This window comes from Aphelocoma coerulescens, chromosome 13 (assembly GCF_041296385.1).
Source record: "Aphelocoma coerulescens isolate FSJ_1873_10779 chromosome 13, UR_Acoe_1.0, whole genome shotgun sequence".
Taxonomy (NCBI): domain Eukaryota; kingdom Metazoa; phylum Chordata; class Aves; order Passeriformes; family Corvidae; genus Aphelocoma; species Aphelocoma coerulescens.
In genome coordinates, this window is record NC_091027.1 from 15,575,907 (window position 1) to 15,597,297 (window position 21,391).

Genomic DNA, 21,391 nt, shown 5'->3' on the forward strand with positions numbered 1-21,391 from the left:
TGCCGGGGAGCCGAGTTTGAACAGCGGGAGCCTCGGACGGGCCGGTGCGGGGAGCGGGTGAGCGGGCCGGGAGAGAGCGGGCCGGGAGAGAGCGGGCCGGGAGAGAGCGGGCCGGGAGAGAGCGGGGGCGAGGGGGGTGAGGGGGGGTTTGCTCTCTGTGGAGCCGGTGCCGGCTCCCGTTCACTGTAGCGGGTGGGGCCTCTTGCCGCCCCATGGCCCCGCCGGAGCCTCGGGGCCCGTTGGGGCCGTAGCGGGTGTGGGGGTTTAGGCCCGGTCGCCGGCCCGGTCTGCAGCGGGTCGGGCCCGGAAGGAGGGGACAGCGGTGACGTGGCGCTGGTTACACACAGCGCTGCCGGAGCCTGGCCGCGTTCTGTGGTGGCTGAGCGATGAAGCTATAGTGTGATATTTGTATGTTCTCTGTAGTACTGACCCACCCTGTTTGTGGAAAGTGATCAGCTCCGAAGATCTTTCAGTCTGAGAGTGCAACGTGGTAGGCGAAGGTATGGACTCGTGTAAGTAACTGGCTGGAATCGTCGGGGGGAATACCTGGGCTAAGGGAGAGAAACTACCCTGGTAGTTGTGTTCCTGATCAGAAAACTGCACAGGTGCTTCTGGCAGGATCAGGACACAGACAGCTGTTACATGTGGCCCTGGGGAATAGAAGTTTAACCAGAACTGTGTTAGAGTGGGAGGAGAAAGTTTGCCTGACAGGAGAGTGCCTTTTTTCTCCTACCCCATTACTTTTATTAAGGATTACTTGAGTAGTTGAATAGTCAATGTCTGCAGCTCTCAGCATAGAATCTGTCAAAAAATGTTTGAAGGTATTTAGCTAAAAGTGAGTAACTCTTGTGGTTCAGTAGAATCAATGAGGACTGATTTCTGTTATTTCCCCCTCCTGCCTACTCACCTTGCTGCCTATTCAATTGATCTTAAAACATTATTTTCAGAGCAATTTATTTAGCCTCATGTATAATATTGAATTGCTTGCAATTATTTCAGTGTACAGCTTCATGAACAAAACTACCCAGACTTGTTTGATTCATCCAGAGTTGACAATGAAAAATTGAAGTTGGCTGTGCTCCAAAAGGCATACTTGCTGTTTTCTCTAATAGTTGGGAGGAATGTGGGAATAGGAAAATTTTTGAAAATTATTTCTCCTTTCCTCCATACTTCAACTATAAAATTAAGAAAAACCTCATGAGATCTTTTTTCATATTGTCTAGTAAATCATTTATTAAGAGCTCAAAGTTCTTATATGTGAAACTGGAAGAGAAATGCAAAAGAGATTGAAGAAGTAGGGGAGAGTTGGACAAAATCCCCAAAAAAAACCCTTTAAAAATTACCAGAAGAGGGTGACCCTGGCTGTAGCCTGTTTACCTGTTCTGGAGGCCAGTTGCAGAGTATCCATCCTTTGGCAGCATTGCCTGATCTGACTGTTTCTAAACTGTCTGACAGTAGCCTAACTGAGATTTGAATAAGATTTGCATTTATGTGAGGGTTTAGCTTGTGATCTGCATGTTCATGACCCAGCCAGCAGGGTTAAGCCTGTTCTGAAAAGGGACTGCTCTGAAGGACTGTGCTGTGATGGCAGCTTAGACTCATCCAGACTAGACGACTGTTGCTTTTTTTTCTTTTAAAGGTGGAGTGCAAGAATAAGGTCAAGAAATACTTCAATGGGCTTCTGAACGTGAGTTAAACATGGTATTAATTTAATTTAGTAAACTAGGAGCTGGCAAATGGCTATGTTGTCTCTATACTGTTGTCTGATCAGAAAATAAAGCTATCTTTAAAATTCTGTTTATGTAGGTGAGCAATGATTCATTCATCCTCTTTACTAATGGAAGTGTGTGCCAGAAGTTGTTGCCTATGTGCTTATATTGCTACACCTTATAGTAAACACTTAATTATTAAATTGTACATGGTGTCCCTGTCCTTGCACTAGTATAATATTGATGATTCTTAATTACTGGTGTGCAGAATTCCTGTGTTTCACTGGCTTGTTTTAGTATAGATGCAAAGCTAGTATTTCAGACATTGCAGTGGTTAGAGGTGAAAACTGAAGTTTCAAAGCCTGGCTGGATAAAGTCTCTTAGGACGTGTTGAACCTGGATAGCAACAAGTGAGGAGAAAATGCAAAAACCAGAGTGTGATATTGCGTGTTAATTAAATCCTTTTCTATTAGCAGAAGCTGGGTAACTCCACTAGGAGTCATTAATGTTGGATAAAAGATAGTAAAAAAAAAAAGTGAAAGGTGGGTATTAAAACATTCATAAGAATGATGTGTGTGCCAGTAAGAAATGGCAACAAATGAATTGCTTCTGTGAGAACAAAAAGCAAGAGTTAGGCCTTCAATACAGGATTACTTTAATTCTGAAATTATATAAAAGTTATGAACCCTGACTTTGAAAAAACAACAGTATTTTTTTTGTGTGTTTGTGGCTTACTGTTACTTCCTACTTTCTGAGAAAACTCTTGGCATATGTTGTTCAGAAGCCTGAGTTGCTTAGCATTTTGTGTCTTAATAGGATTTTTTTGCAGTGGTCTGATTTAGTAGATTTGGGAACAAGCAGTCATGCAAGCTTATGGTGTTAATTTGAGCTGATTTTTTTTATTTTTTTTAATATTAGATTTGTTGGATTTACTTTGACTAACCTTTTTTGCAAAATTCACCTGGTAGAAAAGGATGAATATTTTGAAATGTGACAAGGGGATGATTACTTACAAACAGGTGGCCTGCAGCAACTGAATTTTGAAAGACTCCATTGACCACTTTAATAAATGCAAAGCTCTGTGTTAAACTCCATATATTTTTACAGAGCTTCTTCTATTTTTGACTCTTCACTTCAACTACTGTTTATCTGTTTCTCTATCCCACATAATGTTATTAGGAGTACACTGTCCTGCTAATGCAGCTGCCTACACCAATCTTAAGTGTTATTTGTGTACACAAGAAATGCTGTACTTGGTGGGGCTTGGTTTATAATAGAAAGAAGATAGTGTCAGCCACGTGCATAGCAGTGTTTTCCTAAGGTTATTTAATTGTTGTCTCTTGTACTTGGCAGGAGAGCTCTGTCCTAGATTAACTCTGGTTATGGAGTACAAAGAAACCAGGCTGGGTGCACAGGAGTGCTTTTGCTGCATGTTAGACATAATCAAGAATAAGGCAGTAACCAAGTTTATGCAGAAATAGCTGTTATTTTACTGTTCACAGGTCTGTTTGTGAGCTTTTTTTGTGTCTTTTATTAATGCAAAAATAGATCACTCTATCCTGGTTAAGATAGGAAATCCAGTAACTTCTTTCACATAACTACTGTAATTCTTTCACATAACTACTGTAATTTACTGCAGTATATTTTTTTCAATAATTTTGTGTTTGCAGTGTTGAATAAAAAAGGAAGAAAAATGGAGGCAGAGACCATTTTAAGTCTTAAACACCAACTGAAGGAAGCAGAGAATGAGCGAAGAAAGGCAGCACAATATGGTTTGCATTTACTAGAGTCCCAAAGTGAGGTTCAAAATCAGCTGGATCAAATCCGCCGTGAATTGACTGAGAAAACTGAGGTGATGATGCCTTTTCTTCTCAAAAGTTCAAAACCAGAACTTTGTTTTATTTCAACTATTTTCTGAAAGGCACAGGTGTTTTAAATGCCTTCTAGCACCTAGATTGATTTTAATAAACCTCTAAGTAGTTGTAGAGAGGGCTTTTTTCTTGGCTTGAGCATAAGTGTATCTAACTGGGACAGGGTTTCATAGCTAATTATGCATCAGGTGTTTAGTATTGTGTAGGACTAATTGCTTTTAATGTAAAATGAATACTAAATGCTAAAATAAATTTGCTTCAGAGCATGTGTTTTGCCTCTGTTTAGCAATTTGTTCGTGTATGCTCTCCCAGTCAGCTTTATATCACTTAAAAGCTGTGAGAAGAATGCTAGAAGCAAGACTGTAAAATTGATTTCTTCTCTAGTGAAGTTTTCGAATTTTCCTAATACCCAGGGGTTCTGAACTTATTAGCACATTTCTTTGCAGCTCAGACAAAGGAGTAGTATAGTGCTGAATTACAGAAGTATTATTTAGTCAACCAGTTTTCTTCTTAGTAGTTGTTTGAGAAAATTTCAGTTGGGAAAATCTCTTCCACTTTTCATAAAGGCTTTAATTTTCATGTTTGTATTCAGGCAGCCCATGTTTCAGATAAATTATTTATCTTCATTTAGTCTGTTTCTGGTTGTGCATCCATCCCTTCTCCTGGGATAGTGCTAAAACATTTGTTCTGTAGCAGCTGGAGGGTTGCAGCACCCTGCTATTCTTAATGGACAGAATTTTTTATTCTGATCAGTTCACCATTAGTAAGCTTTGTGTGAGAGGCAGCTGAAGGCACAAGTGATAAGGAAGCCAGGGCAGGATCATCCTTTCCTGCTGAGCAGCAGAGAGGGCAGTTACTGAGCTGTCAAGCTGCTCCCTCAGACTGTGATCCTGTGTGAGGGACTGGAGCCAACTTCTGAGCCTATCTGGTAACTTGGATTCCAGGGGGGGAGGGGAGGAATTGTGTGCCTTCATACAGTAGAATAACATCTCGTGGGAGCTGTGCTTACCCAACAGATTCTTTAGAGCTTTTGAATCTCTCTGGCTCTCCTCTTTGCAGTCTGAGAGCCAAAGCAGTTACTGTGAACAAAGTGTGAGTTCTACCAGCAGGCACAAAAGCCTTTCAGAAAGCTCTGTGTGCTCTTCTGTACAAGTGTGCAGGCAAGCTGTTGCTAGGATTTTGTTGTTCTTGGCTCTGGCCAAGCAGTGCACTCCCAAACATGTCCTGTGCACAGTCTTCATCTTTGTGTTAAAGCTCCTGCCCTGGGTATTTGAGAGCTAAGCCTGTCCTTGATAGGCTGTGTCTAGGCCACAAAGGTCACTTTGATACCTGACAGCTTTTAGTTTTTTATTTAATTCTGGTTTGTGTCTCAAGACTTATGTTATTTTGAAAAGGAAAAAAAATCTGCACATTTAGATTAATTGGTTTACCTATTACTTTTTGCTTTCAAGACTTTTTCTTTTCCTTAATTGCTGCTGGCTGAATGGAAGAGTAAAATGAAGCTGCCCTTGGTAATTAGGAAGCATGCAATCAAGCATAGATGGAAGCTGTTTAAAAAATGATTCTTCAGTCTGGAAGGGTTGGTGGGATTTATTGTAACAGCCAATTTAGCTGTCTTAAAAAAACTATTGAACTCAGCTGTTCTGCTTGATGGACTGTAGTAATTTTTAATGTAATTGGGTTCTGTAGTGGTAGAAAAGGGCATATAGACTCTGGCTAAATTTGTGACACTTGCAGAAAAGATGCCCACACCCTTCATGTTGAGTGTAAAGAAATATAGAGGTTCCATGAAGAAAAGAATATTGCATAATCAAATTATAATCATAACATTTATAAATCATAACATTTTAGAGCAGTTATTCTTTTTTTTAAAAAAAACCCATGGGTATTACAACTCTCTAATTGGCACTCCCAACAAAAGACTAAATGAGCTACAAGCATCTTGGTTCTGTGCTTTTTCATAAATGCTTAGGGAACAATGTACAATTACATCTAGATTTATTAGTGTGTTATTTCTTCCAGAAATTTGAACAAGAGAAGTACACTCTTCAGAGAGAAATTGAACTCAAGAATCGAATGTTGGAAAGCTTGAATTTTGAGTGTGATTCCCTTAAGCAACAGCAAAATGTGCAACTGGATAAACAGAAAGAGCAGCTTGACAGAGCCTATGGACAAGAAATCAGTGACCTTAAAAACAAGGTTTGGTGACTAATATATAGCTGAAAGGTTATTAATACCATTTTAGATACTACATGTATAACTCATAATTGCACTCCTAAGTACCAAAGAAATAATAAATAGTTACAATGTGTAGTAGCTTATTTGGTTGGTTTTTAAAAAACATCTGTGCAGTTACATATGAATTACGTTAAATTTCAATGCTTGTTTTTAAAAGCTGGTCTTGTGTTTCCAAGACATTTTCTGTAATTGGAGCAGTCAGAAGTATTGTGCTTTTCAAGAATTTACCATGAAATGATACTACTTAATTGTCAACTGTTTTTAAGTTGGAGAACCTGAAAGCAGAACTAGATGAAACCCGACTCTCAGAGAAGCAACTGAGACACAAAGTGGACCATCAGAAAGAAATAATTGCTGCCAAATCAGAAGAACTGCACATGATGTCTGAGCGTGTACATGAGACCATGTCTTCAGAAATGCTCAACCTTCAGATAGAGCTCACTGAACTCCAGAGTGAGAAGGTGTGTGAGTAGCACTGAATCATTTGCAGTGTAGCCTAGTTGAAAATGAAATTCTGCTGTTTTGCTCATTTCATTTTTAGGTGTGTTGTCTGTAGTGCCGTGTTAGGATTGACTTTTATTCACACAATGTGCACAGCAAAATATAGCAGCCTTAATAGCTAAGCTTTAATACCTTCTCTTCTTCAAGATAACACATTGTATTAAGACTAATTACTTCTGGTAAATGTGTTTGGTTTACTTGGGCCTGCTTGTCTTCCAATTGTTTTAAATAACTTTTGATTTCATACTTGGTTTTTGTTTGTTTAGGCCAATGATGAAGAAAAGCTGAATGAGCTGCAGTGCAGTAAAGAACAGTTAGAGCTTGTGAACAGTAACTTACGTAACCAGCTGGAGCGGCTGCAGGGGGAAAAAGAAGAGAGGGAAAAAGAAGTTATTTTTTACTGTAATGCATTAGAGGTATTCTCCTAATTTTATTTGACAGTGGTAGATAATCCCCAAACTGCACAAGTTGTGTTGCCAGCTTTTTGGTGAAGTAGGAGTTTTGAGGAGTTGTGAGAGGGAGGGGGAAAGAGAAGGATAATGGTTGGTCATGTTTGGTGTTGCCTGGTAGTAAAAGCTCTCTATTGGCACTGTTTTGTGTGAGTGGTGAAAGGAGAGCATTTGCATGGCACTGTTCTGCCTCTTAGGGACTTCTCACAGATCACTGGAGGAATTCTCATTTTTATTTCCAGTTTCTACTGAATACCTTGGAGCATCTTGTACTGGGGAGTAGAGCATTTGTGACTAGTGCAAGGAGAGCAATCTGAATACCATAAATCCAGTTGACAAACATCAAAGCTTACCCTTAAAGGCTTTTACTTGTGCTCTTGTCCTGAAAAACAAGTAGAATATTAAGTGTTTTAGTGAAATTAAATGAATGTCTCTTAGTTACTAGAACTGTCTGTACAGTTAAATACTTCTGAACAATGTAATCACTGCTAAAGTGTAGGAAATTAGAAAGAGTTAAAGCTATCTAATTATCATGTATGCAGTACATCAGATGCTTAAATGACCAATATCCTCTTTGCTTTAATCTAGAAAGCTCAGGAGGCTAATCAGGAGCTTCGGGTTCAGCTGGATCACGCAGTGCAACAATCTTTGGACCCTACAAGCAAAGGCAATTCTCTCTTTGCTGAGGTACAACTATGCCACGAATGCCTGAGAATGTCCACAGGGCAGAAGAAGTATTTTCAGTTTTCTTTCTTATGTTGTATTGAAAATGTGAGAGTATCTGTACCTGATCTGGCCAGCATGTATCTCTAGTCCTCAAATATGACTTCAGTGTTGATCTGACATGTGGAAAACCATTTCATGCTCTCTCTGAAGGAGTTAGTAAACTTAATGGAATTACTTTAAGTTTTCTATCAAGTCAAAAGTTGTGACCGAGGGTTCATGATGGTTCTATCTATAGCTCTTGACTCTAAGTAGTTTTGTTCAGCTGATAAATCCTTCTTTAATATAGAAGACACTATGTGAAATATTAACAGATGCTGATAAAAACTGTCTTAAAAAATTCCAGAAGATAATCTGGATGTTTGAGCTTTTGGGAGGGTTTTGGAATTAGCTTTTCAGTAAGAGTTCAGCTGCTGTTAAATGCATAGGGAGCATTATGTTTCATGACAGCATCCAGGGGACGGGTGAAGTTGGGAAACAATTCATATTTTTTTAAACTGTTTGTTCTATTGCCATTGGGCAAAACTATTGTACAGCAACACTGAAGCATATGAAATGTTACTTTATTTTGATATCAAAAGAAAAATCTGTTGCATTTCACTGATTGGGCTTCAGTAGCACTGTCTACTCACCCCTATCATGGGGGAATGACAGTAGCCTGCATTTTCAAGTACTGTTGCTGGAAAAGCACGATTTGCAGACTGAACACCAATTGCCAAGCAACGTGGCCTTACCAAACTCATCCTCCAAGTGACAGCAAGTGTTGTAATTTCACAGTAGTAATTGTTCACAATGTTCTGTAGGTGGAGGACCGTAGGGCAGAAATGGAACGACAGCTGATCAGTGTGAAAGTAAAATATCAGTCCCTACAAAAACAGCATGCATTCAGTAGAGAACAATTGCAAAGAATGAAGGTATGGTGATTCCTGTAATACTCCAGGGTGTCCTTGGGTCTGATAAGGCACTGTGCTAATGCTCAGGCCAGGGGATTTGTTATCTTTAAAATATGATACAGTAGTCTGGGGTGGAGGGAAATGGGAGAAAAAACAAGTGAGATGATGATGTGCTGTTTGACTCCTATGGTACACGTGTCCACATTACAGTGAAGGCACCATGTTTGCTTACTTTGGCTGTAGTTGTTTAATGGATAAAAGTAAAACACAACTCCTGACAGTCAGACTAGCATTCAGTTTGTCTTGATAATTGTTTTTCCTTGTCTAATTCTTGTACTTCATGAATCAAGTATTTGTGCATTAACTGTGGTTGTCAGGGATGAGCATAAAGAAAAGGACAGGCTTTTACCCTCATCACACTCTAGGTTTTTGGGTTTTTTCCACCTTTGTGTTGCTTTCTTATCTTTGTCCATATTTTTTTTTCTTGCTTTGCACTGTTTTTGCTGTAAGTCATAACTTTCATCATAACTCTTGAACTAAAACTCCACTGCTATAGGATGGGAGCCTGTTGGTTAATATTGTTGAGGACTAGTTAGCAGAAGCTGATTTATAAGATAATGTAAAGGGGATGCTGCAGAGCTGGCAGCTGTTTTCATGTTGGTCTCATGATTTTTCCAACACTAAAGTGGATCCTTTAATTTTGATCAACTACTTGGTGATGCAGTTTGAGGAGAGTGCTTAAACATCGAGGGTGATGAGCATGGGTTGCACTGAAGGTTTGTGTTACCTAGATTTTGTGGAGTAGGTTGAAAATAGTTCAAACAACAGTCTTAAAGGAGAAGAAAAAACCCCTACTGATACAGCAAAGATTTGAGTGAGGGAAGTCATTGGGTAGGATCAGTTCCTTTGCAAATTTTCCCCTTGTAATATGGGATAAGTCAGTCGTACTGATTGAATGGTATAAGAAACACACCCAATACTAAAAGTGCCAAAAAATGGAGGCAAATTGGTATCCCTGTACTAGTAGTTAATGCTTTTATTTGGAATTTGTTTGCACTTGTTTATATTCATAAAACTTTTTCAAATGTCAATAATGGAGATAGGTAGTTAGGACAGCTGTTTTGCTTAAGCTGCTGTTAGATCCCTGTTAGCATCCTCTCTGTGTTGTGCTGCACTGGGATGCTGCCACTTAAAGCTCAGCCTGTGCTCAGCTGATCTCTCAGTTCGAAGCTGCTTCCCACAGGAGAGGTAACTGCTGTTGCAGCTTTAGTTGAAGAATCTCTCTGTGTAGTATTTACTGGTAAATCCTGAGGATCTGGCTCCTGAACAGAGTGTACATACCACTCCTGGGAAAGCTTTATCACCTCTAGTGCAGTTTTCCCAATCCAGAGCATCCTTCCCAGTTTAAGTTCCTGTTCTCTGTTCTGTAGATCAGCTGCAATTTGCAGTTCTGACAGCAGGAGGGCTTTTAAGGGAAAAGGTTGGGTGTCTGTGCTTGGGAACTGTAACGATAGTTTTAGTCAGCCAGTGAGGTGGAGTTTACAATTTTGCCTCCCTTATATCCTGTAGAAGCTATGAGGAGATAATTCAATCTTTCCTTAGCTCTAACTTGTGCACAGAATCATCAATCCCCTTTACCTGACATAGGAGATTCCACACGTAGATGCTCTTCTCGCTTTCTCTCTGTCTGTAATTTAATTTTGTCACTTGATTGTTTTCCTGTGATTTCTCCCAGTGTCCCATTGTTACCTTATCCATACTGACCAGACTGATAAAAATACCTCAGATTTGTGAAGTCTTTCATTTTTTGTATTTCCTGTTGTTTAAATGTCTAATGTATCACCTGCAACTGAATGTATTAAGACCCTTGTACTTCAATATTATGTTAACACTAACACAAATACTGCTCTAAATGTAAGATTTTTATAGCTTCTCCTTTGTAATGACAGAGGGTGTTCTTTTGCTTTAAAGGATATATTCCATTGGAGAAGCAGAAAAAGCTGAAATTCTTGGGTTAATATTGTAGAAGGCAAACATGGTGGTGTTACACCTGAAAATCAGAACTGAAAAAAAAAATGGGGGGGTTAAACTTGTGGGTTTTCCTAAGTGACTTGTCAAGATGCATTTTAGCTCAGACAAATAAGCCTGGACTGTGACTGGATTCTGGCTGACTTGGTGTTGATGGTGTGAATGTGGAATGTTGTGTGTGACCTTGGCAGTGTGTTTATGTGGTCCCTAGCCAATACAGAGATATGAGTGTGACACCTCAGGACTGTACTGTTCACTGAGGTTTCAGCTGTCCTCATGCCTCGTGGTGTCTATGGTGATAATTGCTAAGATTATGTGGCAAAGACTGAGTTCAGGCATCCAGTGCACTTCTGTATTCAGGTTTAGAATTAAAAGGCTTGAGTACCCAAACAGTTTTGTGTAGAAGGCTGGGATTTTTAGTCACTAATCCCAGTATTTGTTGTAAGTAGTTTTTTCCTTTTTTCCAGCTGCAAATGGCTACACTGCTACAGCTGAAAGGCTCCCAGGCAGAATTTGATCAGCTGGAACGCTTACAGTCGATGTTAGAGCAAAAGAATGGTGAAATAGAAGATCTTCTTACAAAAGTGAGGCAGCTAGAAAAATTTAAGGTATGTGGTTTTTAATTAAGTAGAAAATTGTAATTGGAAGCTAACACATGAGAACAAGAACTATGAAAACTATCTGAAGTCCATGCTCTGGTTTGAGAAGGGATCCAAAAGCTGACTCTTATCTTTATTTGAGCTGAGTTGTATTTTACAGCTGGAGAACATTAGACTCCTCAAGTGCAGAGAAGCAGAAAATTATACACCACTCAACACCTGCATTGAAGAAGCAATTTTTGTGGGTTCTTGTGTGAAGCACCTTCATATCTTCTATAGTTACTTATAGCATTTAAGTTCAGTTACTTGGTCAAAGCTCGCTGAGCTGGGACATCCAATTTTTCTCTTGGAAGGTGTAGCCATTTGGCACTTTTACTGTGTGTACTTAGGCTTTAGCCTTTTTTAGTGCCTCAGCTCTATTGAATTTCCTTGGTATTTATTTTCTTGATGTGTCTTTGCAGTTGAAGCATGCTCTTCTCTAGCGAAACTGAATTGTTTAATCATCCTTGTAAAGCAGTTTTTTCAGTCCTCTTATGCAACTTGAAAACATCTTGTCAATATTTTCAAAAGTGAGAAATACATGAGGATTCCTATATACAGCAGTGTAATGCTACTGATGTTTGTGTGTTTCCAGAGTGAAAAACTGTAGCTTGATTCTTGTGTGTTTCTGGAGTCGTTTGACCCTTTCTTATCACAGCTTTGGAGTGTAAACTGAAGTGTTTTAGCTTGTGCAGTAGGATTATGCTTTCCAGGATAGCTTCCTGTATTCTGTATTTAACCCAAGTGGTATGAACCACACTTAACCCATTTTAGCAATAATTGAGGAAGCCTGATTGTTTTACCAGTTTTGCCATGTTTAAGCTTGATCTGTACTTATTTCTGTCTCTAGGCCATAAATAAGTAGTGTTGGGAAATTGAATGGTTGATTCCAATAACCATCAAAAGTATCTGTAGTCAGTGACTGCTGAGGGAGGTCTCTGGGACAGGATTAAATCTGAGCACTGCTTGTTAGAAAAAAATCACCAAACAAAAACCCCAGTGTCACATGTTGCTGCATTTATAACATCTTTACTACAAACCAACTTCCTCATCTGAAATATGTAATTGATTTTGAGATTTTGGCTGTTGATTAGCATGGCTTGTATTCCTCTGGGGTCCAGCTGCTGAAGCCTAGAAATAAATGCTGAAAAAAATTTCCTATGGGTTGACTAAATACACTGTATTTTCAAGTAAAAAGCAAGAAAGCTGTTCTGCAGTGCTGCTTGCAAACCTTCTGGAGCTGAGATAACTTACTTTTATCCTTTTTTCAGTGAATGAGAGAGAGCTGTCAGTACTATTTGACATTTGTAGCAAATGAGAAAGTTCTCGGCACAGCTGAGCTTTGTCTTCTGTGTTTAAATCCTTCTGTGATGAGGCTTCTCCATCAAAATGCATGACAAATGTCTTCTAAGAACTAAGCTAATGTGCTTCTGAAAGGTCACTGCTTGACAACCTGACTCTTTTTCTTTATCAGAGTTTATATGAGAATATGGAAGAGTCCAGACCTGCAAATGGCGCAAAAGGAAGCGATTCTGAAAATGGTTACTATGCAGATTTATTGCAAATTAAACTTGACAACTCAAAGTAAGTACATCGAGCCTGAGGCCTAGAAGTTGGTTGTACCAGGGTTATTTTCTAGGTACTTGTTTTTATCCTCCCTTTTTTGTTACTGTCTCTATGCACTGACTGCATGTGCAGAAGTGTTTTGTTCTTGATGCGTTTTCTAATGCTGTGGAACCAACCTGACTTCATTATAGGACTGAGAGGGGTTTTTTTGTAGTTTCATTTATGTTTTAAAAGATAGCAGCAGAAATATTGTTTATGATTATTGCTTTCTTCCAGAAATCTTGTTAATACTCCTAGATACAGGGCAGCTGAAACCTTGAATCAATTAAAAGTTAATCTCTAAGGAAACTGTGTGAAGATTCTTAATCTTTAGCCTGTATATGTTCATTTCTCTTACAAAAAGAGTGAGACAATAACACTTGAAATACTTTATAGGACAAAAAAGCTTGATTTTTCCTACTAATGTATAAATAAAAAGTTGAGTGCTTAGTTGTCTTTACACCTATTGGTTTACTAAAAGAAAAAAACCCAAAATAATCCAAGTCTGACTGATTTTATAATTTTCCTCCCACCCCAGCAAAGAAACTGAAGCACTGAAAAATGAACTATCCCTGCAGAGAATGAAAGCTCTGTATGAGAGCCAAAGAGTCCTGGAATTTGAAAGGAAGCTCTTCACAAATGAGAGGCATTTGCAAGCTTGTCAGAGTGAGAACATGAACTTGCGGGTTATGCTGGATGAGCTAAAAATGAAATATGAACCTGAAGGTAAATACTTCTTTTCTACCTGGGAAAATAAAAAGTTCTGATTTTCTCAGCCTTTAGAAATGGACTGACATTAAACAGGAAGACATTGGTTTAGTTCCAGAGTTTAATGCTTAAATAGCTGCCTTTCTGCAATAACCTAGTCCAAAACCTGCTGAGCTGAAGTAGAAAAGCTCTACCTTGCTCCAGACCTCACTTGAATATGTGAACACTGGCTTGAAAAGACTAAAGAAGGCAGTTCTACCACTAAAAATGAGTGTGTTGAGAGGCTGTAGAGACCATAGGTAGATACCCATACTCAAGTGGGTGGGAACAAATCTCAGCTGTTTCCCATAAAAGCCGCGGGGTCTTTGTGGTCATGAGAAGCCTTGGCTCCCTGGGTGTAGGCAGCTGACAGGAGCTTTGTAATGAGGTGCAAAGCACTTAGAGGAAATCTGTTTAGTAGCTCAGGTTAATATGGGTTAAGGTTTGACTACAGAGGCCCACTCAACAAACAGCTGATAGCTAGTATGTGCAAAGCAAGGGAGCTGTAGGCTGTGGAGGAAGATTTCTATTTAAACTGAGAGGGAGCAGGTTTAGATGAGTTATTAGGATGAAACTTCCCTGGGAGGGTGGGGAGGCCCTGGCACAGGGTGCCCAGAGAAGCTGTGGCTGCTCAGTCCCTGGAATTGTCCAAGGCCAGGCTGGACAGGGCTTGGAGCAACCTGGGATAGTGGAAGGTGTCCCTGCCCATGGCAGGGGGCTTGGAACAAGATGTGCTTTAAGGTCCCTTCTAGCCCAAACCATTCTGGGATTCCATGAATGGGGAACCGAATAGGTAAGTTGGTTTTTTTTTTTCCAAGCCCAAAGGATTTAACTTTAAAATGTTCCTTGTGGAAGCTTAGCTCAGCAGCCTGCAGTTTAGGGCATTTAATTTAAAGGCTTGGTGAAAAGACAGAGTGGATGAGGAGAAGGATGCTGTCTCTTTTTCAAGATAACTTCTGTTGGGATTATTAGATTATGTGAAGATATGTTATTTAAGAGATATAAATTGTCTGTTAAGAATTATTCCAAGCTCTGTAGTCATGTAAAATGTTCTTACTTTTATTATGAACAAGTTGGGGGACAAGTCATCTCCAGCTTCTCTTTTGTACAAAAAATATATTCCTTTGTTCCTTTTTTTCCTTAGAATTACTTAAAGGTCCTAAAATTAAAAAGAAGAGGGAAAAAATTCCAGTGAATGCTACCTGTGAGTACTTTGACAGCAGAAATACTCCAGTGAAAGAAACTGCTCTCACTCAATTGCCAAATAAGGAAGGGAAAAAGGTGACTACTGAGAACTTGGAGCAAAGTGATGCTTCTCCAAAAAATCAGCCTTTCCGAGCATCCCCACTGCATACAGCTCTCCAGGCAATACGAAACATTGTTGAACCTGAAAGAGAAAGAAAAAGAGTTAAAATTCAGGATGAGAATCACATTGCCTTCACTTCGAATAGCAGAAGTGGAAACAATTCCTTGGCTCCAGCTGCCCCCAGGTCAGTGTCAGCTTCTGTCTCTGCTCAAGGCAATCAGCACAGACCTGCATCTCTTTTCTTTCGCTGCATGAACTGTGCTCTCCACTTCTTTATCTATTTCCTCAGTGTTGCATGCAGTGTCATTCCTCAGCTCCGGCTGCCCACGCTGAACCTCTCACTACCTTTTAGAAGGACTAAAATACTGACTAATAAAAAAAGACTCTTGAAACAGTCTGTGAAATAACTTTCCCATTGCTTGAAGACATTTAAGGTGTGCAGGTAGCATGACAGCTCACTTGGTTTGCTCCAGCATCAGAAACTTTGTGTTCTTGGTCCCTTGAAAACTGCCACACACCTGTGTTACAGCTCAAGGTAATAAAGGCAACTGGAATCGTGCTCCAGTTTTATACCTAATTTCAGACCCCAGCAACTTCCAGATTTAGCTAAAAGCCTAAAAATTATTTAAGTAATTCTTAACCTGAAGTGTTAACTTTCATTGTACAAGATAATGGAGAATTAATTAGCTATCTGTGTTGTCAGACAAATGAAGTGCATGATCTGGATGCACGATAGGTGGAAACACAGCTGCTAAATTAAGGTGAAATTTTCCCCCTGAACTGAGAATTGAAGTTGCTTTTTGCTAGATGGTAAAGTAACTGAGAACAGTCATTATCTCCAGCTTTTTTTATCCTGATAAAAAGAACACTGACTTTATTTTCTACTTTTTCAACTAATGCTTTTTGTATTCTGTTCATCATCTTTGTAAACATGTATTCAAGTGTTTGGGGGTAGAAAAAACTCTAGGCTAGTCTAGGTGTTTTGAGCTTGCAACTTGCTAATATCTGCTAGAAGAAATAGCCAAAGTTAATGGCATTCAGGAGTAATTGGATTGATGCTGTGACTCTTATATCAGTTACTCAAGGTTGCATGGACATAATTAACAGACTTAAAGTAGCCAAACACTGCAGTCTTCTTAAACTGTGGGGAGAATATGGCAGAAACAGCAGTTTTAGCAGCTGTGTTAAAATGTGCAGGGACTGTTAGTGAGGAGGGAAGATCAGGAAGGTCAGATGTGGGTGAAAGTGGAGAGGAAAGATTGGAATAATTTAGTGATGGTATTGTGTTTTGATAATGTCCCCTACACGTAAAGGAACAGGCAGAATGGAACCTGTTATGAAAAGTTTAATTTACTTCCTCATACTGTTTTTGGAAAAGGAGATATGATGTCTGCTAACAGGAAGCTGTTGGAAATAGTTTATGTGAACTGAAGAGGGAAACCTACTGCAGAAGGGGTGAGGAGTGGAAATTATTTATGGAGCTGATGCTGGAAAGCAGAGAGAGTAGAAAAAGTGGAAGAGGAAGATGAAACCACAGTTCAGAGGGAGGTTTCTAATCTTGTACCCATTGCTGTCCTTTCAAATAAGGAACAAAACATAAAAAATACTTGGAAAATAAAAACCACCAACACAATTAAGTTGCCACAAAACTGCATATAAGCTGCTAAGCTTTTTTCAGTGATGGTATGAGCCTGTAAAAGGCAAATCCAGGCAGAAAGCTGTTTATTTCTGATTGTGTTAATGAACTACTAAAACCCCAAGTCGTGATGTTAATGTTGAGGATTTACTTACCCCTGATCTGCTATGATGTGTTATGAAATAGGAAGTCATGTTAAAGTCTGAGTATTTGAGAAGTTTGATTTCTAAACACTGAAAGAATCTCTGGACTGTTCTGTGATGGATGTGGCTGAACTCTAGGCACAAAAAATATTGGCAAATTGGTCAGGAGTGTGGATCTGAAAATGGAGAGTTGGTGGGAGGAAAAAATAATGGTGGATAATTGTCAGTGTTTCAGCTTGTGTTAACTAAAATGTGATGCTCCAGCTGAAAAGGCTGTTGTGGTCCCTGGGGGTTGGTTTTGTGCCTGGAATAGTTTTTGTTCCATAATTAATGAAGCTCTGATACTGGCCCATGAACTGTGGGAGAAAAGAGCCACCATAGCTGTGAAAGGACTGCAAACTTCATTTCTAGAAAGTGGTGTTTGGAATCTGTCATCTCAGTTCAGGAGGTGATGAGGAAGTGGTCAGAAGTGATCTGTGTGCACTTGTGGAGGTGACAAACTCCCTTGTGTGAAGAGACTTTCTTGCTGAGGTGATTTAACCAGGTACAGCTGGATAATCTCAGCCAACACCTGTGTGTGAGGGCACTTCTGTGTCCTTCCAGAGCTCTGCAGCCAACATTGGAGTAGCTCAATTAGGTGCTGGTACTGATTAGATTATGATATGAGAGTGTTGAGACTACAGATTTAAATATTCAAGTGGTGATTATTAATTGTCAGTGGCTCCTGAAATTCTGGCAATGCAAAGGTTGTGTGCAGTGATATCTTTTGTTTGGCCAACTAACTGCTCAATAAAAAGATACATTTCTCTGTTGAAATGCTTTTCTTCCCTTCTGAAACTGAAATAGTAAATTCTAGCCCTTGCTGCACAGTTTATTTTCCATTTAGATTTGTGGTTGTTTGCTTGAATTTGGTTAAAGAGCTTGAGTGCCTAAGAACTTATTTGCTACCTTAAATTATTTAGTTGGATTACATTTACCAAATCTACTTCACCTGGGCTTTGTCCAATTGCCTGTGGCTATTTGGCTCAGCAGAAGATAACTAATAATAATCTTTGGGGTTTTAAGCATGTGTCTCAGCCTAAAGTAAAGCTCCACCTGATGAGACAAGTTCATCTTCTTTAAACAGGTAGAAGAAGCCCCAGTTAATCTCAGTTTTGGAGTCTATACCGTCAAAGCTTGATAGAATCATGTCATAGTTTCACAAGCATTTGCTTGGAAGTGGAAGTGTTTAACCATTGTCTTTCTGATCCATTTCCTGTGCTGTCACCTGATGAACAGGACAGTGCTCTAAGGGATGCTTTCTGAGGGCTGTAGGGGTGAACCTCAGCCTCCTGCCAGCTGCACATCAGCTGCTCCTCCCTCTCTTCCATAGGACAAATGAGAGCATTGGATTGGAAAAGCTTTTGGGTAGAGATAAAGATGACAGAGTTCAGTTGGTCGTGTGCCGACCAGACTTGGGTTTGACTCCTTGCCAGTTAGACAGTGGGGCAGTGAGAAAGGAAGAAGGAAAAGTGTCCCTACCCTTCTTCCCAGGCTCAGCTTCCTTCCCTCAGTCCTGGCTTCTAAAGCCTCACCAAGAGGCAAAGGGTGAATTTGATTGCCAGAGTTCTTACATTATATGCTAACAGAGCTATTTAATACTGTAAATGGGCAATATTTTGTATAAATCTAATTGTGCTGCTTTGGGACATAATTTAAGTGAATGTGGGTTTTATTTGGTCTTCTGGTTTGAGTTCTTTCTGCTTGTTTATAGGGAGTTTTTGTTGGCAGTTTTGGCCACTAGAGTAGTGTTTCTGGTGGCCTTGGACAGAGGTTGTTTAAGGCAGAAAAGTAGGAGTGATGAATAAGGGGATCTGCCATAGGAGCCAGGTTTGTGCAGAAGCTCTCCATCCCTAACTGCAGCTGCTGGGGGAGTGCAAGCCACATGATGGCTACTGAGAACACCCTTTTTTGTTCCCTGAACAATTCCCTCATGCTGTAACCTCATGGGAAAGGTGACCATGGACAGAAGGTGCACATCCATCAGTTACAGGTGTGGATTTCATGCAAAGCACGCGGTGGAGCAAACCCTGCTCTAGAGGAGGTGCACAGCAGAGCCTGTTTTTCTTTAGCCTGTTGAGACAGTGCTTATAGGGAATAACATGCCCATGGCCTGCAATGCACAATAGTTTGATAGCAGTTTGAAGCTGTAGCTAAATTGCCCCAAACTTTTTTGTTACAGCTCCTTTCGTAGTCCTCGTGTTCAGCTGCACCTCTCTTTTTTGTATTGCAAAAAAGTCTCTAACAACTGAGTAGCAGTTATTTGTGTTTGGAAAAGCATCACTGAAAGCAGCTATCCATGGTGTGGGTTGCTCACTGAGGCCTCCTGAGACCACTAAAAATCCACAAGGTCACCAGAGAATTGCTTTAATGCGTGTGCTGATAAACGAGGGTAGAGTTTGTGTTGCTATATAAAGTGATGTTTAACTTGGAACTTAATTTTCCATAATTTCTTTCTTTGTGAAAATAATCATGTGTAGCAGTCAATGGGCCGTGGGTGATTTGGCTGGGTAAAATATCACTATTCATCAATTGTTCTAATGGCATGTTTGAATGTTCATTAAGCTAAAAACAAGATTTAAGCATATGAGCACAATCTGATGTTTTGATTTCAGAATTATCTTTTTAACAGCAATGAGACAGTTTTATCCCCATTTACATTCATAGCAGAATTAAAACCTGTCAGTGGAAAAATGATGTAATTCAGAGCCTGAAAATGAATCTTCCTCCAAGTTAAGATATTCAAGCACTGAGCTAAAGGCAGCAGTAGTGTAGAGCTAGGTTGAAACAAGCATATTGTTTTAAAGGTAGTCTTTTTTGGTGGTCTAGAAGTAAGAAGCTTGATTTCATCCTCTTTGTGTGATGTTGCTCAGACTTTTCACTTGGAGTTGTGCTTTTGGGGGACTGGATCTCCTTTCTGTGCATGACACAGTCACTGGTGTTTTTGGAGGCTGATCTCAGCCACTTAACATATTCAGTAACCTTTCTTACCAAACGCTTCAGCTGGTGAGGTGTGTGGGGGAGGCTTTAAGTGATGAAATGTCATTAGGACTGATACAAAAATGCTTTGGTTTAATCTCATTTTCTTCTTAAACCCTGCTTGCTCTGTCTTTGTATATGGATGGTCTTGTATGCCAGTTGGCTCGTTGATTTTGCCTAAAATTCTTATTTTAGTCCTGGTTTATATTAACTAAATATGTATTTAGAATGGTTGCTTTGCCTATAGGTTAACAGCTGCATCCAGATTTGAAACTACAGAAGAAGATAAGAGAGAAAATAAAATCTCAACAGAGAAGAAAACACAGAAGAAAAAACATTCAACATTGTATGTATCTTCCAAGGCAAGTCCTGAAACACAATGTGCTCAGCAATAAAATACTTCTGCAAGGAATCTGGACAGTTTGGAGTCCTGCTCAGCAGGAGCTGCTGAGTGAACTTCTGGCCACATCAGTGTGCAGGTTGCTAACTTAAATATTGATCTGCCTGGTGTTTTGAAGGGTATGATTGCCTGGCAGAGCTGCACTTCTGATCACTTCCCAGAGGGCACCTGTTGTGTTCCCTGGCACTTGACCTGAGGTGTGGCCTGTTCTTGACTCTTGGCAAAGTCTCTAAACACATTAATTGCTCTTTGTTTGAAGCACGGGGCTGTTGTGGAGAAGAAGTTCTGGCTAACAGAGGTTTTATTATATGACAAGACAGACTAGACAGGGTCGGTGGGAACTCAACTAAGTGATGTGCTCCTAAATTTCTTCCTCTTCCCAGATTCAGCATTCTTAGTATTTTTCCTCCTAATGTGTAACTTTTTAACTTTCAGGCTGACACAATTGCAAAAGTGCATGTGAATCACTTTGTGTGTTTCGTTAGTCAGTGTTTGAAATTCTACAGATTCCTGTATTTGTACTATTAATTAAAATAAAGGTTTATTTCTTTCTTTATAAAATGTAGCATGTATTGTATTTGAGAAGAAACATGTATCCATTTTTTAAATGATGATGTCTTTTGTAGAACTTTTTGTTAAAAAAAAAAGTACCTCAATAAATGATAAAGTGTAATGCAGGTGCTGTGTGTCATGTTTTTAGGAGATAATTCTGTAACTTTCTGAATTTCATGCAGAATAATTCTGGGGAGAGCTTTTAAGCTAGTTCCATTAATTTTTGGGAGTTAGATCACTTCATTTGAGTTGTGCTACTACAGTTTAAGCTCCCTTTGGTGAATGGATTAGCCAGTTTCTAAGTAAAAGACTCCATAGTTAAGATGAAAGTTCTTTAAGACTTCTTTTAAATCCAGCATGGAAAAAAATATGTTGGGGAGCAGTCTTGCAACCCACTGGTTTGTTTACAGTTCTGCCAGGTCTGAAGTGATGCCTGGGATTTTGTTAACCCTAAGTGTGCTTGTGGGTGGCTTTAGCTCATAAGTCACTTACCTCAACAAAACCTGAATTCTGGTCACAGCAGAAGCGACTAGAGAGGTGGGAAAGTCACCTTAAATGGCCATGTCTTCTTCTTTTCCAGAGCAGCTCCATCTCATTATCAGACCATTTCTGCACAGCTCAGTTCAGACACAGCCCACTGCCTGCTACTCCTGGTGAACAAAATAATCAGAAATCTGTGTGTCATAGAAACAAATTGTCACTCCACTGATGTAAGAGATTTGCTAAGTAGCTGCGTTTTTCAGTCTGTTATTAATGAAGTTACACAAACTGAGAATATCTTCTTGTTAACTTTTACTAAGGTATTTTATTACTGACAGCAGAGGTATAACCATGAAATAGTTCTTGCTCTTCTTGACTTTGATGTGAACTTAAATGGTGTGATGCTACAAAATATTAGAAAAAAATCCTTTTTTATGCAGATGATGAAAGCTAC

General features: G+C 39.6%; 1 protein-coding gene across 6 annotated transcripts; it reads left to right on the forward strand.

Moving 5' to 3' along the window:
* Window positions 1-20,563, forward strand: SPDL1 (spindle apparatus coiled-coil protein 1). 6 transcript variants are annotated; one of them, XM_069028787.1, is made up of 14 exons: window positions 1-57; window positions 424-512; window positions 1,640-1,701; window positions 3,380-3,561; window positions 5,603-5,779; window positions 6,085-6,279; window positions 6,586-6,735; window positions 7,357-7,455; window positions 8,295-8,405; window positions 10,880-11,020; window positions 12,525-12,634; window positions 13,194-13,381; window positions 14,547-14,892; window positions 19,753-20,563. In XM_069028787.1, exons 4-14 carry the CDS (start codon window positions 3,403-3,405, stop codon window positions 19,898-19,900), a joined length of 1,824 nt encoding a protein of 607 aa, XP_068884888.1. In that variant the 5' UTR covers window positions 1-57; window positions 424-512; window positions 1,640-1,701; window positions 3,380-3,402; the 3' UTR covers window positions 19,901-20,563. The 6 variants fall into 6 exon arrangements, with proteins under 6 accessions (XP_068884888.1, XP_068884889.1, XP_068884884.1 ...); XM_069028788.1 differs by having other exon boundaries at window positions 424-500; XM_069028783.1 differs by having other exon boundaries at window positions 1,640-1,687; window positions 19,753-20,562.
* Window positions 20,564-21,391: the final 828 nt, after the last annotated feature.